Source organism: Lithobates pipiens, unplaced genomic scaffold (genome assembly GCF_037356315.1).
Source record: "Lithobates pipiens isolate NorthernLeopardFrog02 unplaced genomic scaffold, aLitPip1_a1.2 Scaffold_1, whole genome shotgun sequence".
Classification (NCBI taxonomy): domain Eukaryota; kingdom Metazoa; phylum Chordata; class Amphibia; order Anura; family Ranidae; genus Lithobates; species Lithobates pipiens.
This window is the reverse complement of record NW_027507685.1, coordinates 234,960,299-234,979,054: the sequence shown is the minus strand read 5'-3', so window position 1 is coordinate 234,979,054 and position 18,756 is coordinate 234,960,299. Positions and strand designations below refer to the sequence as shown.

Sequence of the window (18,756 nt, the reverse complement as noted above, 5' to 3'; positions counted from 1 at the left end):
AAAAAAATAATAATAATACATTTTGTAGGTAAAAAAAATAAGCATTTTTGTTGGATCCTGTAAAGCACTGCACCAGCAATCAGCAGATCTGGCAGTGTACCTGTGTGCCCATACATCAAGCAAGCAGATACAATCTAACAGGAAGAAAGATAGAACTAACATGGTGCTCCACAGCCCAGCTCAGCCATGTTTTGTGGGGGGCGGAGAAGATCCTTGCTAGCTGTCAGATCAGGGAGGTGCGGGGTCCAGTCTGGTCCAGTCCATTCATAACATGTTACACCCTGAATGTGAGTGTAACATTGAATATGTTACGAAAGGTGAACTTATTCTTTAAGAATAAATAACTGTCCTAAATCTGAGTTTAAGTTTTAAAAAGGGTACAATTGGGCTTTAAGGCTGATGGGCTCACGTTTACAGGCACCTCACATGTCAGTTTACATCATCTGCTGCGGGGTTTGTTCAGTACTTGGGCTGTTGTCTCCCATGAGGGATAATGAGGTTGTGATGAGAATGCCCCTATTTCTCTGAATTCAGTTGTGCCTGTAACCGCTTATGTCACAGTGTTAAAGTTGTCCACTGCTGTTTTAGATATCGCAGATGTCTGTGCGTTCCTGGCTTCGAATGACAGTAGATATATTACAGGAACAAGTATTGAAGTGACAGGTAATAACCAATCAGGTGGGCTCATTTCATGCATCTTCTTTGTGTCTGCTCTAGCTTGTGATTCAAGTAAAGTAAACTGTTTAGCAATTTTAAACTGTTAAAACTAGTCATGCCGAAGTGCAGGTCCCATAGGTTGTCTCAGACCAAAATGAAAGCACCACTCCAAGTGCCAACATAAGACTCCCAGTGACTCCAGCACGGTCAGGTTTGCCCGACTAATTGAAAGAGCCCAACATAGAAAGTGGAAAGCCGCACACAATGTTCAGCCCAGTTAGAATCTATAAGAAAATGGCTGTAACTTGTCTCCTCCAGAAGCCATGCCTGTCTAACACGTTTCACCCACCCAAGTGCTTAGTCCTAGAGGTACTTCTAGGACAAAGCCAGTGGGTGGGCGAAATGCATTAGAGGGGCATGGCACCTCTCTGAAACTAGTTTCACTATGTCAATAGGGGCTTAACTTTACTGACTTCTGGGTCAATGCATGCCCACTTCCTACAGCCTGTCCAGTTAGAGCATGATAGCTGTTAAATTTGATTTAACATTAACTTAGGTCTATCATTCCATGGGCCTGCCCCTGTTCTACAGAACCACATTTGCAGAATTACCTGGCAACCAGTGTGTGTCCTACCTGGGTTACACTGGCCTTTGTTTACCCATTGGCTCTTACCTATTTGCCATGGCTTTGAGTAAGGCAGGGGCACTGAATGGCTGGAGGTGTTTTCTCTTCAGACCTAGAAAACCGTCGAATCCATCCAACAGCATACCCATACTCCCAACGCTGGGATGCTTGCCTTTTCGATGACACTTTGTTATAGCTCATTGTTCATGTATCTCAAAACTGTGTTGAGGTCAGTAGGAAGGCACAAAGCATCCACCATTGTTTTCGTGGCCATGAGGGACCCTTTTCTCAAGGTGACAGCAAACTGACAGGAGCAAGACGTCTGTTGGCTTGCTATTACCCTAAGAAAAGGGGTCCGTGGTGGCTCCCGAAACATCCCTCAAGACTTCTATCACCTTGTGAAATGGGTCTCTCAAGGGTTGCTCCTGAAACACTCCTCAAGGCAATCAAAACACCCCTCAAGGTGATAGCAAGGTAAAAGACACCTTGCTCCTGTCTGACACTTTTGTATCGCCTTGGTAAAGCGGTCCTCTGTGACCCCTAAACGTCAGTGGATACTTTGTGCCTTTTTTTATTTTTTTCATGTGACCACTTTTGCATTTTGACCTACATGACCATACATGACTGATGTGCTGGCTAATTCTTCCAATTGCTTTTTAGACCTGAGGCCACTAAAGATAGTAAGGTGATTGGATAGGTTCACTTTAAAGAACAATAAAATCTGTGATACAACCCTCTCTAATAGTGATGGACGAACTTCCGACGGGACGTTTCGCGAACGCGAAACGCGAACGGACACAAACGTTCGCGAAAACGACCGTTCGCCGCGGGCTCCATTGACTTCAATGGGAGGCGAATTTCGCAAACCTTTAGGTCGAATTTGCGGCCACGGGGTAATTATTAGGGGGTAGCACGTAGTCCCACCACCTGGACAATAGCATAATACATGTATGAGGTGAATTTGGGATCGATAACTACAAGCATTTTTTTTTTATTTGGGAAATTGTTCTGACAATTCAGGACTATGGAGCTAATGAAGGCAATGGAGGAGAGGGAAGGTCAGGGACCAGGGTAGGCAAACAAGAGGGTGCAGGAGATACAGAGCACTGACAGCAGCACCGTAATACAGAGCACTGACATCAGCACCGTGACATACAGCGCTGACAGCAGCTCCGTGACATACAGCGCTGACAGCAGCTCCGTGACATACAGCGCTGACAGCAGCTCCGTGACATACAGCGCTGACAGCAGCTCCGTGACATACAGCGCTGACAGCAGCTCCGTGACATACAGCGCTGACAGCAGCACCGTGACATACAGCGCTGACAGCAGCTCCGTGACATACAGCGCTGACAGCAGCTCCGTGACATACAGCGCTGACAGCAGCTCCGTGACATACAGCGCTGACAGCAGCTCCGTGACATACAGCGCTGACAGCAGCTCCGTGACATACAGCGCTGACAGCAGCACCGTGACATACAGCGCTGACAGCAGCTCCGTGACATACAGCGCTGACAGCAGCTCCGTGACATACAGCGCTGACAGCAGCTCCGTGACATACAGCGCTGACAGCAGCTCCGTGACATACAGCGCTGACAGCAGCTCCGTGACATACAGCGCTGACAGCAGCTCCGTGACATACAGCGCTGACAGCAGCTCCGTGACATACAGCGCTGACAGCAGCTCCGTGACATACAGCGCTGACAGCAGCTCCGTGACATACAGCGCTGACAGCAGCTCCGTGACATACAGCGCTGACAGCAGCTCCGTGACATACAGCGCTGACAGCAGCTCCGTGACATACAGCGCTGACAGCAGCTCCGTGACATACAGCGCTGACAGCAGCACCGTAAGCAGCCCCAGGAGGAAGTCAGCACAGCACAGGGATGGTGTGATCCCCTCATAATAAGAACCCCCAGGAGGAAGTCAGCACAGCACAGGGATGGTGGGAGCCCCTCATAATAAGAACACCCAGGAGGAAGTCAGCACAGCACAGGGATGGTGGGAACCCCTCATAATAAGCAGCCCCAGTAGAAATATGACACCGCTCAACCTCTTCAAAGAGGAGGGTAGGGGCATATAGTACGGTGTGCTTTTTTGGGTCAGGGAAGTGAGCCAAATGAATTAAGAAGGTCTGTGTGCTTGATTCCAAAAATTGTTTATAGACATATACATGGTCTACTGATCACATGTGTTGAATTCCTCCGAGATCCATGCCTCATTCATTTTTAGAAATGTGAGGTAGTTAACACTGTGGTGAGCTAGGCGAGTACGCTTATCGGTCACAATCCCCCCTGCTGCGCTGAACGTCCTTTCGGACAGGACACTGGATGAGGGGCAAGCCAACAGTTCGATTGCAAATTGGGCAAGCTCTGGCCAGAGGTCAAGCCTGCCCACCCAGTAGTCTAGGGGTTCATCACTCCTCAGAGCGTCCACATCGGCCGTTAACCCAATGTAGTCGGACACCTGACGGTCTAGGCGTTCCCTGATGCTGGATCCGGATGACACCTGTCGATGGGTCGGCTGAAAGAATGACCTCATATCCGAAGTCACCAACACATCTTCAAACCGGCCTCTTCTTGCAGGCGCTGTTGGATTGGTACCCGCAAATCCTTCTCTGGGAGTGGGAATTGCTCCTCTGCCAGCGCACGCAAAAGCAGAATGCAGCATTTCTCGAAGCAAGGCCTGGAAGTGCTGCATTCTGACAGCCCTCTGCGACGGCGGTAACATTTCCGCCATTTTGTGTTTGTACCGGGGGTCTAAGTACGTTGCCACCCAGTACTGGTCCTTGACCCTCATGCTTTTTATACGGGGGTCCCTATTAAAACACTGGAGCATGAAGGCCCCCATTTGCACTAAAGTGGAAGCGGTGTGGTGGCCTGGCTCCTGCTCATCATCCAGGATAATGTCGTCCTCTTCATTCTCCTCTCCCCATCCTCGCACAACAGGGATCCCAGAAAGGTTTAAAGCATGCTCTTCTTGCTCCTGCTCATCCGCCCCGGCACCATCCTCCTCTGACTCCTCATCAGACTCCTGTTGTTGACTTGTCTCAGATAGAGTAGCCCCCCCTGGGAATTCATCCAGCATTGCGACTTCCTCATCTTCCCGCTCCTGCTCCTCCACAGCCTGATCAATGACACGACGCAATGCACGCTCCAGAAAGAAGGCATAAGGTACCATGTCACTGATGGCGCCATGGCTGCGACTGACCAGTTTGGTGATCTCCTCAAATGGCCGCAGAAGTCTGCATGTGTCGCGCATGAGCAGCCACTGGCGCGGTGAAAAAAAACCCAGCTCCCCAGAACCGTTTCTTTCGCAGAGTTCATACAGGTAGACGTTAACTGCACGTTTCTGCTGGAGCAGCCTATCAAGCATATAGAAGGTTGAGTTCCATCGCGTCGGGCAATCGCAAATAAGACGTCTGACCGGCAGATGGTGTCGCCGCTGAATGTCAGCAAGGCGAGCCATGGCCGTGTAAGATCTTCTGAAATGGGCCGAGATTTTCCTTGCCTGCCGCAAGATGTCCTGGACCCCAGGGTATTTGACAAGGAATCGCTGCACGACCAAGTTTAAGACGTGTGCCATGCACGGCACGTGCGTGATTTTGCCCTGTTTCAATGCGCTAAGCAGATTGGCACCGTTGTCACACACCACTTTACCAACTGTCAAATTGAGCGGTGTTAGCCACTCATCTGCCTGTGAACGCAAAGCTGAAAGGAGTGCCGGGCCAGTGTGGCTCTTTGCTTCCAGGCACAACAGACGCAGCACGGCATGGCAACGTCTCACCTGGCATGTGGAATAGGTTCTGGGGAGCTTGGGCGGTGCAGTGGAAGAGACGCTAGCAGCGGAAAAGGAGGAGGCAGCTGAGGAGGAGAGGGAGGAGGATGGAGTAGGAGGAGGAGAAGAAGAGTCAGGCCTGCATGCAATCCGTGGCGGTAAAACCAAATCTACACGGGTGCCACGGGTTACATGCTTGACGGCCGTCAGAAGGTTCACCCAGTGGGCAGTAAAACTGATATACCTTCCCTGCCCGTGTTTGCTAGACCACGTGTCTGTGGTCAGATGTATCTTGGCACCGACACTGTGTGCCAGAGATACATTCACTTGCCGCTGAACATGGCCATATAGCTCTGGGATGCCCTTCTCTGAGAAATACTTCCTTCCTGGGACCTTCCATTGTGGTGTTCCAATGGCCACAAATTTGCGAAAGGCCTCCGAGTCCACCAGTTTATATGGCAGTAGTTGGCGGGCTATGAGTTCTGACAAGCCAGCCGCCAACCGTTGGGCAAGAGGGTTATCCGGCGTCATCATTTTTTTACGCTCAAACATTAGGCCCACGGAAGCCTGCCTTTTTGCAGAAAAATGTGAGCTTGGCGTGATGGAAGGTGGAGTGGAGGACAATTGTGAGGAGAGAGGAGAAGGAGAAGTAGAAGACGAGGCTGGACGGTGAGAGCCTGCAGTGTGGCTTTGTGTGTTCCGTTGCTCCCACTGGGCTCGGTGATGGCTGCTCATGTGCCTTCTTAAGGCGGTCGTCCCTAGGTGAGTATTGGGCTTACCGCGACTAACGCGTTGACTGCAAAGATTGCAGATGGCAACGCTATTGTCAGCAGCGGACACGTTAAAAAAAGCCCACACTGCGGAGCCATGTGCCGGTGTCCTGGGAGCGCCAGATGTGACCGTACATGGTCGATGACTCGCTCCTGATACATTTGCAGTCTGCTTTGTCCCTGCTGTGCAATGTAAGTCATTGCTGCTTCTCCTCCCTATCTGCTGGTCCATATCTCCCTCTGAACTCCCCTCCTCTTCCTCTCTTGTGGGCACCCACGTGACATCACTAGACACGTCATCATCAACGTCACCTTCCCCACCGCTATAAGTAGAGTAGGCAGCAACACCGGGGACCAACCTCCTCCTTGGGCTGATCTGGGTACTGGCGTCAGACTGCTGAGTAGCGCTTGTTGCTACCTCCTCTTCCTGATCCAATACCAAGAGTGGCTGCGCATCAGAAATGTCCTCTTGATATGGATCGGAAAATAATTCCAGTGACTCAAGCGGAAGGTATGTGGTGGTGGTGGTGGTGGTCGTGTTGTTGGTGGTAGTGTCTTTGGGGGTGCACATAGCAGAGAGTGAAGAAGAGGGTGCAGATCGAGAGGATGAGGAGGGTGCAGAAGAGTAAGGCTGAGCGAGCCACTCAACCAAGTCTGGTGCATCCTTTAAAGTAATTGAACGCACCTTCTGCAACTTCCCACTTTGGCTCAAGCCTGTTGCTCCTGCCCTACCCCTACCACCCCTGCGGAAGGGCCTGCCTCTTCCTCTGCATGTCATTTTTTAAATGACCCTGTGACAAAACTCTTAGTCCCTATACCGCTGAAGGACTGCTGCAGTATAGGTGAGCGGTCAGCAGTGGTGCACGTCAACCCTATCTATTGTGGACCGATAGCGGTCCTTACAGAACAGCAGACTGTACCGCACTCAAGCCTATGTACCGTAGCACCCTATACCAAGTTACCAGTCCTTATAAGAACTTTTGTGGAACAAGCAGGTTGTGTGTTAGTGATTAGCAGACTGTACGTCAGTCCCTATACCAATGAAGGACTGCTGCAGTATAGGGCAGCGGTCAGCAGTAGTGCACGGCAACCCTATGTATTGTGGACCGATAGCGGTCCTTACAGAACAGCAGACTGTAACGCACTCAGGCCTATGTACCGTAGCACCCTATACCAAGTTACCAGTCCTTATAAGAACTTTTGTGGACCAAGCAGGTTGTGTGTTAGTGATTAGCAGACTGTACGTCAGTCCCTATACCAATGAAGGACTGCTGCAGTATAGGGCAGCGGTCAGCAGTAGTGCACGGCAACCCTATGTATTGTGGACCGATAGCGGTCCTTACAGAACAGCAGACTGTACTGCACTCAGGCCTATGTACCGTAGCACCCTATACCAAGTTACCAGTCCTTATAAAAACTTTTGTGGACCAAGCAGGTTGTGTGTTAGTGTTTAGCAGACTGTGCGTCAGTCCCTATACCGCTGAAGGACTGCTGCAGTATAGGGCAGCGGTCAGCAGTAGTGCACGGCAACCCTATGTATTGTGGACCGATAGCGGTCCTTACAGAACAGCAGACTGTAACGCACTCAGGCCTATGTACCGTAGCACCCTATACCAAGTTACCAGTCCTTATAAGAACTTTTGTGGACCAAGCAGGTTGTGTGTTAGTGATTAGCAGACTGTACGTCAGTCCCTATACCAATGAAGGACTGCTGCAGTATAGGGCAGCGGTCAGCAGTAGTGCACGGCAACCCTATGTATTGTGGACCGATAGCGGTCCTTACAGAACAGCAGACTGTAACGCACTCAGGCCTATGTACCGTAGCACCCTATACCAAGTTACCAGTCCTTATAAGAACTTTTGTGGAACAAGCAGGTTGTGTGTTAGTGATTAGCAGACTGTACGTCAGTCCCTATACCGCTGAAGGACTGCTGCAGTATAGGTGAGCGGTCAGCAGTGGTGCACGTCAACCCTATCTATTGTGGACCGATAGCGGTCCTTACAGAACAGCAGACTGTACCGCACTCAAGCCTATGTACCGTAGCACCCTATACCAAGTTACCAGTCCTTATAAGAACTTTTGTGGACCAAGCAGGTTGTGTATTAGTGTTTAGCAGACTGTACGTCAGTCCCTATACCGCTGAAGGACTGCTGCAGTATAGGGCAGCGGTCAGCAGTAGTGCACGGCAACCCTATGTATTGTGGACCGATAGCGGTCCTTACAGAACAGCAGACTGTAACGCACTCAGGCCTATGTACCGTAGCACCCTATACCAAGTTACCAGTCCTTATAAGAACTTTTGTGGACCAAGCAGGTTGTGTGTTAGTGATTAGCAGACTGTACGTCAGTCCCTATACCAATGAAGGACTGCTGCAGTATAGGGCAGCGGTCAGCAGTAGTGCACGGCAACCCTATGTATTGTGGACCGATAGCGGTCCTTACAGAACAGCAGACTGTACTGCACTCAGGCCTATGTACCGTAGCACCCTATACCAAGTTACCAGTCCTTATAAAAACTTTTGTGGACCAAGCAGGTTGTGTGTTAGTGTTTAGCAGACTATGCGTCAGTCCCTATACCGCTGAAGGACTGCTGCAGTATAGGGCAGCGGTCAGCAGTAGTGCACGGCAACCCTATGTATTGTGGACCGATAGCGGTCCTTACAGAACAGCAGACTGTAACGCACTCAGGCCTATGTACCGTAGCACCCTATACCAAGTTACCAGTCCTTATAAGAACTTTTGTGGACCAAGCAGGTTGTGTGTTAGTGATTAGCAGACTGTACGTCAGTCCCTATACCAATGAAGGACTGCTGCAGTATAGGGCAGCGGTCAGCAGTAGTGCACGGCAACCCTATGTATTGTGGACCGATAGCGGTCCTTACAGAACAGCAGACTGTACTGCACTCAGGCCTATGTACCGTAGCACCCTATACCAAGTTACCAGTCCTTATAAGAACTTTTGTGGACCAAGCAGGTTGTGTGTTAGTGATTAGCAGACTGTACGTCAGTCCCTATACCAATGAAGGACTGCTGCAGTATAGGGCAGCGGTCAGCAGTAGTGCACGGCAACCCTATGTATTGTGGACCGATAGCGGTCCTTACAGAACAGCAGACTGTACTGCACTCAGGCCTATGTACCGTAGCACCCTATACCAAGTTACCAGTCCTTATAAGAACTTTTGTGGACCAAGCAGGTTGTGTATTAGTGTTTAGCAGACTGTGCGTCAGTCCCTATACCGCTGAAGGACTGCTGCAGTATAGGGCAGCGGTCAGCAGTAGTGCACGGCAACCCTATGTATTGTGGACCGATAGCGGTCCTTACAGAACAGCAGACTGTACCGCACCCAAGCCTATGTACCGTAGCACCCTAGACAGACCAAGTTACCAGTCCTGATAAAGAGCTTTGTGGAACAAGTGAGTTGTGAATGATTAGCAGACTGCAGCAGAAGGGCAGCAGTCAAGTATAATATTCTTTCTATATTTGGAAGAAAGAATATTATACGTGTACAAGCCTATTACCGTACCACTGATACCAGTCCTGAAAAGAACCTTTGTGGAACTAATAGTAACAGCAAGTCTTTAAAATTATCCTCACTGCCTGACACACTGCTTCCTGCCTGTCCCTATACAAATTGGCAAAAAAGAGTAGGCTGGAACGATTAGCTGGAACAGCTCTTTTGTGGACCTGATAGTAACAGCTAATGATGATGATGATGATGATGATGAAGAAAGACTAATCTGGCTGAGCTGTCCCTAAAATAGCAGCATACAGCGCTCTGTCCCTTTATCTAAACTGACAAAAGAAACTCAGGCTGCTGACCTAACACCTATACCAGTCCTGAAAAGAACTTTTGTGTACCAAATAGCTAGCGTTTTCTCTGTCCCTACTCCACACAGGATCCTTTCCCTACAGTGACAGAAGAAAGAATGTAAAATGGCCACCGGATCGGGTGTATTTATAGGTTAGGGGGAATGTCCAAGTGTCCATGAGCTGTCATGTCTCAATTGGTTGTCCTGTAACACATGATAAACGTGTCACGAAAGGTTAAAGTTCTTGTATACATTAAACACGTAAGTCCGCCGGGGCGAACGACGGAAAAAGGCGTTCGAACCCGCGGACGGCGAAAGTCGGAAATTCGCCGCGAAACGACCGCCGGGCGAACCGTTCGGCCATCACTACTCTCTAACAACTCTTCTAAAAGCACATGCACATCCCGGCCCCATTCGACCAAGGGATGAGGCGTACTCTGCTGGACCACTGAAGGACCCTTTCTGTATGACTTATCTATAGGGATGAATGATGCTACACCATGTATGTGCACTAACCGTAAGACTCAGTGGGGACATTCTTGCTGGGCAGGGCCATACTGCAAAGATCACTGGTTTGAGGAGGAAGGTAAATATCTAAGCAGGTGGGTTGCGCTCAGGAAGATGGAGGGAACCGATTAAAGGACATAAGGTTTAGGAGATATTTACCTGAAGACAGCCACCGCTGTCTACGGTGCATGCATCGTAGACAGTGGCGCGCAGGCGCACTGGGCAAGCTGCAGATCGCAGCGATATGCCGCGAGTTTCGGCTCCCATGTGCATGCGCGGGAGTGACTTCATCGCTGCTCCGGCGAATCACAGCGCCGGAGCAGCGAAACCCACCAAGAAGATGGATGCTCAGAACTACAGGGGACAGTGGTTACTTTGCTGGCTCCTGTGTCAGGTAAGTGACACATAATGGACTACTATGCAATGCAAAGTAGTCCATTATGCTTTACCTTTGCAGGGAATCAAAGAGGAAGTAAACCCATCAGGGTTTACTTCCTCTTTAAAGTGGTTGTAAAGCCCATAGATATACCCAATGAAGTGACTGGCCTCAGGTGATACAAATATGAAACAAATCCTCCTACATCAGTTGTACCTGTCTATCTGCAGCCCTCTCTACTCTACAGCCATTCAAAGTCCAGAATTTGCACAGGATCTCTGAGCTCTGAAAAGCAAGGGGTGGGAATCTGAGGTTACACTCTGCAGAGCTCAATGAGGAGAGCTCTGAGCCTTGAATGGAGTGAAGAGTCACACCCCCTTCACACAGCTCACAGGAACAGAGCTGAGGCTGTCAATCACAGGCTGTGCGCTGGAGATCGCTCCCATGTCACCTTTTTTCTCTTGGTGTCAGAAAAACCTGTCGGAAGAGACCTATGCTGATAGCAGAGGAATGAGGCAGCAGACAGAAATTACACTTCATTGTTTACAATCACTTTAACTCACCATGTCACACTGGCCAGGCATTCTGCTTGCCACACGCGCCCATTGAATTCAATGGGATAGTGCTGCAACCACATGCCAACTGCTTTAAGTTCAGTTCTCTATGTATGATTTTAATAGTTCTACAAAATTTAACATTAATGGTACAATATAAGGCAGGCTGACTGTAGTGACGGTTGTTCTTTTCATCCTATTTTCTCCAGGTGGACTGTATTTATGATCCTCTCTGGTACCTGCAATCCCCAATGCGAAAATAACTCTGTATAGCCTACAATTCTGGATCCTGCTGTATGACCCAGTCAAGCTTCTTGTAAGGAGAGAATTACTGCCTTTGTGTATAAGGCCTGTGAATCTTTTACAGAGAGAAGAGGATCGGCAAAATCATTTTTTTTTTTTTTTTTACATGTAATTTTTTTTAAACACAATACAAGCGCCTTATTTATTATAAAAATGATAGCTGACATTTTGTTCGGGAAAGAATCGGGTTCTTCTGCCTACTTCTTGTATAGCAGTACTCTGAGCTCTGTTCATGGTCTGGTGTTCTTAGTAAGTCCCCGCAGTGCAGATGAAAGCATGCAGGGGATGTGAAATGAATCACCGATGCAGAGGTCACATAGGTTAAAAAATATTAAGATTTCTGTTGAGTTTAAATAAAAAAAAAAAAAAAAAGAATTATGGCCACCTTTTCATCCTCAGAACCCTAAGGCTGGGTTCACACTGCTGCGGCAGCGAGAACCGGATGTGATTCGCACCGCACTGCAGTGCAAATCACATCCGATCTCTGTGTGATGCGAATTCAGCCATACAGATAGTATGGCTGAATTCGCATCGCACCCGCCGCAAACTCGCACGGGACCCTTTTTTTGGTCCGCAGCAGAATCGGATCGCATGGGTGTTCACACCATGCGATACGATTCCTGTCCGAGTTTGCAGATCGCACTTCGATATGCGAACTGATCTGGGGGTGTCATTAACATTTCACTGACACTCCCAGCAGTTCGCATAGGGCAGTGTGAACTGCCGGCGGGAGGCATGCGATGCGGGAAAACGCCGCAGATTTGCGGCGTTCCCGCATCGCTCCGGTGTGAACCCAGCCTTAACTCACGTTTTAGGTAAAATATACCCTCTTGCAATCAATCTAGCATTCCCTGTAGGCTCTAGTTTGCATGGCCAGGTCATTCCCCGTTGCACAGAGCTCACAGATCTGCTTTGTACTTGTGTTGAGAACCGGTGTCCTGTTGAATATTGCCTCCCGTTCAGTAATCTGATGGATCTGCGCATGCACAGTATGCAACGTCACTCCAGCTGATTTGTTGATCAGCTGGAGTGACATCAACAGAGCGCATGCTCAGATCGTCAGAGACCTTATCTGACAATCTGAGAAGAGTCGAGGGAGAACGTACTTGTCAGATTATGCCTCGCTCTTGCAGGGCGGGTTTTCCGGCCTGTTTAAGGGCGGGTTCAGTGTGTTGAACGGCGGGTTTTGCCTGTGTCTAAAGCCTTGTACACACGATCAGATTTTTTTCAGCAGGGAATTGTGTGATGACAGACTGTTGGCCTAAAATCCGACCGTTCGTACGCTCCATCAGACAATTGTTGTCCAACTTTCCACCAACAAATGTTGGATGGCAGGCTAGTGAATTTTCGGTGGACAGTGGTCTTTTGTCAGATTTTCCTATCGTCTGTACACAAGCCGTCACACAAAAGTTGAAAGTACAAACGCGCATGCTCGGAATCATTGTTCACCAAACACCACATTAGCAGAAGGGGCCCACAGGGTGGCGCTCAAGATCTGAAATTCCTCGTAGTACGTCACTGCGTTTGTGTTTATGGGCTGACAATTGTGTACCGTTTGTATGCAAGACAAGTTCCCGGTACACGCTCCTTCAGACAAAAGTGTGCCGCTTTGTTGGCCAACAATCTGATCGTGTGTACCAGGCTTAAGGGTGGATTGCAACACACACAAAACCAGCCCTGCAACAGCAAGGCATGATCTGACAAGTACGTTCTCCCTCGGCTCTTTGCAGATCATCGGATACTGCCTCCGATGATCTGCGCATGCGTTGTGTTGACGTCACGCCAGCCGATCAACATATCAGCTGGAGTGACGTTGGGTACTGCGCATGCGCAGACCCATCGGAGGTGTTATCCGATGGGAGGCATTTTCTGATAGAACACCGGTTAATCCTTGCTGAGCTGAGTGGCATGATGGGACAGATCTAGGTGGGTTAAATTAGATTGTAGGCTGCATAAGCAGAGCCCTTCTATTCCTTCTGTACTGAACTGTGTTGCAGTTGTACATTTCCCCTTTATATTGGAAAGTGCTGTGCAAACTGTTGGTACTATATAAATCCTGTATAATAATAATAATACTGGTAGCAGTCATACATATCTTCCTGCAGTATGGACATGTGACCAGATGGGAAACGTGCAAAGAACCATGAGAGACAGACAACCTCATCAACCCATGGGACAGTCACTGACCATTTCCTCCTCTTACAGTGAACCTATGTGCAGTCTTCCACATGGGGTGGACCCCGCCATAGAGGTTACAGTTGTGATAAGATACAGGATTATTCAATCTACATTTAACAACTATGATCCATAATCATGGGGCAGAGGTGGAAATTGTGGAAGGGAACTTAATAACTTGTAAATGCAGAATTTCATCAGCTGATTCTTGTGGGACGTGTACATGGAGAAGGTAGATAAGGGACAGTCTGTAGACCAGGGATATGCAATTAGTGGACCTCCAGCTTTTGCAGAACTACAATTCCCATGAGGCATAGCAAGACTCTGAGAGCCACAAGCATGACACCCAGAGGCAGAGGCATGATGGGACTTGTAGTTTTGCAACAGCTGGAGGTCCACTAATTGCATATCCCTGCTGTAGACCAAAGCACCCACAAGAAAGCGGAAGGAAAACAGAATAGGAGGGATTTGAGATGGGGAAGCCCAACGTTCTCACCTGGTGAAGCCTTCTCTTATTAATTAATAGTTCCTGAGTACGTTGGGAACCCAAGGAAATGACCCAGGTGCTCTATGTGGTCATATAAGTTGAGTACATACTGTGGAATCGATGCTATGAGTTCTTCCATGTGCTGATGATAAATACTTTCCTGTAGGTACTCTGAAACAATCAGAGCTTGAGTCGTTTTCCAATGGCAGGGATAAGAGCCGACTGCAGGAAAAATCCGAAGAGGCCTCTTTTGGCTTTGGAAATAGAGCATGGTATTACAGAAAGGAGGGCAATTTTGGGGGACTTACAGAGTTCAGAGCTTGTGGCCAGTTTGTAAAGGTTAAATGTTTTATTGTGAACCATTAAAGAAGAATTCCAGGAAAACATTTTTTTTTTCCCCTTGCAGTGGAACTGTGCCCGCGCTGCATGGGTTAACTGTCATTTTTTTGTCTGGGGGTAAGGAGAGCTGAGATATACTTACCTAATTTACCAATCCTTCAAGTGCACACTAGTGGTCTTGTGCATGGACTGTTCCTGACATCATCACGCCCATAGACCAGCTATGGATGTGAGGACGGCAGGAACAGTCCACCGCTGGACATGGGGGAGCGCCATTTTCTGGGGATTGAAAGATCGGGTAAGTATAGCCTACTTGTGCACCCCTGGACAAAATGAGCACAGCCTTACTGCATGGGGGAAAAAATCCCAGAGTTCTGCTTTAAAGTGATTTGGATGTTTTTGACTTAATGTTTCTTTTGTTTTTCTGTGCCGTGAGTGACGTTCTGGGTGCCCATTGGAGTGTAGCCCCCGTTAGACAGACATGTGCACAGCGGAACTATTCGTTTCATTTCGGATGCATTCATTCAATGATGAATTTTCTTTAGTCATATTCATTTATGTTGAACCACGTCGTTTTTGGGAATTGGTTTCATATCTTTGGCATTCTTTTCATATATATATATATATATATATATATATATATATATATATATATATATATATATATATATATATATATTTATTCATTGGTCTAGGTGGAGTTAAACAATATATTTTTATTTGTTTTTTTGCCAGAAGATTTCTATATATTTGCTTTTTGGTTTTGATATTTTGGGTGGATTCATTATATCATGAATTAATATAACACAACATTTTGCAGCTTTGAATTCTCCAAACCTATAAATTGCATTAGACTGTGGAACTGAACTGACCGCGACAATTACAAATCCAATTGAAATCACAAAAATTATTTTTGTATTAATTATTGAGCGAATTGGAAATTTGAATTAATTTCTCCACGGGCCAAATCTACTGTCGAGTCATGTGACTTCATCTGAATGAAACAAATGCATTTGTTAATTATGTTTTAAGTTTTTTTTGTTTTTTGTTTTTTTGGGGGGGGGGTAATTTGTTGACATTTATTATGTCCATTCGGAGATGTGTATACATCCGAATCTTCAAAAATCAATTGATTACAAAACCAAAACACCCATGTCTAGCAATCATTTTAGGTGCTCAAACAAAGACGAGTGAACTCTTTAAATAATTAATTTCCCTGCACTTTATAAAGAAGTATTAAAGCTTCAGCGCCTCTTCGATGTGTGCCTTTGGAGTCGGTTACAGAACTTAAACTGTGATAAGGTGCTATGCACAGCAAGGGCTTATCTATATCCATAATACAGTAGGATGTATTTATTTTAAAAAAAAAATTACAGAGCTTTTCATCAAACTGCATGTACATTCATTTCATGTGAATGCCAAAAAAAATGAATGTTAGTAGGCTATTTTCTCAAAAGGTTGAATGTTCTTCATTCGCAAGAATAGCGTGACACAGGAAAATAATGCATTATAGCCACTAGATGGCGCTGACAATCGTAGTTAAATAAAAGTTAAAGCGGTTGTATGGCCCGCATGGTGATTTTTACCTACGGGTAAGCCTATAATAAGGGCGTACCTGTAGGTAAAAATTTATATCTGCACGATTTAGGAGATATTCACCCTGCATGCAGCCGCTGAAGTCAGTGGCGCATGCGCTCTGAAGGTCCGTTGTATCGCGCCAGAACTTCAGAGCTCCTTGTCGGAATGGAGAGCTCCCGTGCGCACACGTCATTGCGGCTCCGGCCACTCACAGCGCCGGAGCCTGCGAACCCAGAAGAAGCGCAGAGGGAACATGTCAGCTCCCTCAGCGGTTACCGGGCACCGCTGTCGGGGGGGTTCGTTCTAAGGTAAGTAATTCATCATGCGCTAGAATGAAATGCATACTAGCACATTATGCTGTTGTCTTGCGGATTTTTGTTTTTTTCCGTGGTATACTACCGCTTTAATTTTTCATATATTCTCCCTCTAGGGGCCATAATGTTGTATTTTCCTTTTCACGCTATACATATGAATAAAGAAAGTATGACTTGTAAAGTAAATCGCCTCATAACATTCGATCTGGCTCACATTTGCTCAGAACTAATATGCACGCAGTTTCACAGGATGAATGGCTCTGCAAATTTTTGGGAAATACACCCCAATATGACTGCTATTGAAGTAAAGGCGATTTCTGTCTGACTGCGTAATGACCAGGAATACGACAGGATAAAATGAATGCATATTATATTGTAACTTGAGAAGATAAAATATATATATATAATCATTTAAATCATCTTTGTATTAATAAAAATGAATTACATTTATTTTTAAATACTACTTATAGGCCTGTTTGAGTTTGTCAGTGTATTGGTTTCCTGCATTCCTCTGTCCACAAAGACCCACAGATGGGGCAGTGATAGGATCTGATTAGCTCTACTGCACGCCACAGTGCTGTCAGTCCAACACTGGAACCTTGATGACAGGAGGAGAGCATAGAATGGTGCCCCTTGCTATTGTTTGTTAATGATGCCAGAACATATTACTGTTACTGATTTTCTACTGAAAATACTAGGTGCCTGGCCACCACTGGATTCAATATATTCTGAATTATTGACATTGCATAGCTCCCAACTGTCCTTGATTTTAAGGGACTGTCCCTGATTTGCAGAAATGTCCCTCTTTCCTCCTCATTTTGGTCTGATCTATATAGATGTATATAAAATGCACTTTTTATCCATCAAAAAGTGTTTCCCAGCGCTGAACCTTTCATCTGAATTCTAAATTGCTGCATTTGTAAATATCAAAAGCCAATATAAAGGAATAGTAATGGTAAAAAAAAGCACTTGTGGGTTTAACCAATCTTGTTTATTTTTTTTGTACAATTCTCCTTTTAAGTGGGCGTGGAAAGAGGGTGTGTCCTATCCCTGCATACTTTTGCTGATAGGTGTCCCTCATTCTCAACTCAAAAAGTTGGGAGGTGTGGACAAAGCATACAGCAAGTAAAGTCAGAACTAACAAAATGTTATGTTATGTTTAGTCATGTTATGTTACCTGTACATACCAGTGCCAGCCCCCCTGGTCGCCGGCTTGCACTGTGGCCACCCAGCCCCCCCCCCCCCCCCCCCCCCATCAGCCCCAGGTCACGACTGCAGCTTCCCTCCTCTGTGTCCTGGCCATTGCTTCTCCTCCAGGACAATCAGTCTTCGGACTCCCAGCCAATTGGGTCTCAGGACTAAGGTTGAGCTCCGGCGTGTTCGCACAGCCCATCTGCAGAGCCCGCCAGGAAGTCGGCGCTGCACTAATCACAGGCAGGGAGACATTTACCGATCTCTGCGGCCGCACATCAGGGCAATGTCTCACTGCCTGTTATTGGCGCACTTCCCGGCGGGCTCTGCACGTGGGCTGTGCGAACACGCCGGAGCTCATCCTTACTCAGGACCCGATTCCTGAATGATCAGGAGGAGAAACGGGAAGACATTCGCAAATATTAATTTGCTAAAGTCACACAAGTGTGTGGGTGCAACACGCAATTGTCAGTTAAAGCGACGCAGTGCTGAATTGCAATAAATGGCCTGGTCACTCAGCAACCAAATTTTCCAGAGCTGAAGTGGTTAAAGGGCCATTTAAAAAAATATATATATATTTAAATCGTACATTTTAATTTTTTTTTTTTATAGAATTTTAGTGTAAATATGAGATGTGAGGTCTTTTTGACCCCCAGATCTCATATTTAGGAGGTCCTGTCATGCTTTTTTGCATTACAAAGGATGTTTTATATATTCCTTGTAATAGGAATAAAAGGGACACCTTTTTTTTTTTTTTTTTTTTTTAAACATGCGCCGAGCTCGCGTGCAGAAGCGTGACATGTTGGATATCAATTTACTCACCGACACATTTCACAATATAAAATAAATTGGGCTAACTTAACTGTTGTCTTTTTTTTTTATTCTAAAAAGTGTATTTTTTTTTCCCCAAAAAAAAAGTGCGCTTGTACGACCGCTGCGCAAATACGGTGTGACAAAGTATTGCATTGACCGCCATTTTTTTTTAGAATGTTTGGGGGTCCTAAGTAATTTTCTAGCAAAAAAAAAAAAAAAACGGTCTTTAAAGAGGGATTTCACTGTAAAAAAAAAAAATTAAAAGACAGCAGCTACAAATACTACAGCTGCTGACTTTTAATAAATGGACACTCACCTGTCCCAGGATCCAGTGATGTCGGCAGCGGAGACCGATCGATCGCTCGCTCGGCTCTCGGCTGCTGCCGCCGCCCTTCTAGGTGAGGGAATCAGGAAGTGAAGCGTTGCGGCTTCACTTCCCGGTTCCCTACTGCGCATGCGTGAGTCGCGCAGCACAATAG

General features: G+C 46.9%; 1 protein-coding gene across 1 annotated transcript in view; it reads left to right on the top strand.

Moving 5' to 3' along the window:
* The window catches only part of HSD17B8 (hydroxysteroid 17-beta dehydrogenase 8), a 47,892-nt gene extending 31,156 nt beyond the window's left edge, over positions 1-16,736 (top strand). Inside the window, exons 8-9 of the mRNA XM_077484688.1 lie at positions 589-663; positions 11,287-16,736. Of these exons, the coding sequence (XP_077340814.1) occupies positions 589-663; positions 11,287-11,303 (92 nt within the window). The 3' untranslated portion in view covers positions 11,304-16,736. The remainder of the gene's footprint in view (positions 1-588; positions 664-11,286) is intronic.
* The last annotated feature ends 2,020 nt before the right edge of the window (positions 16,737-18,756 follow it).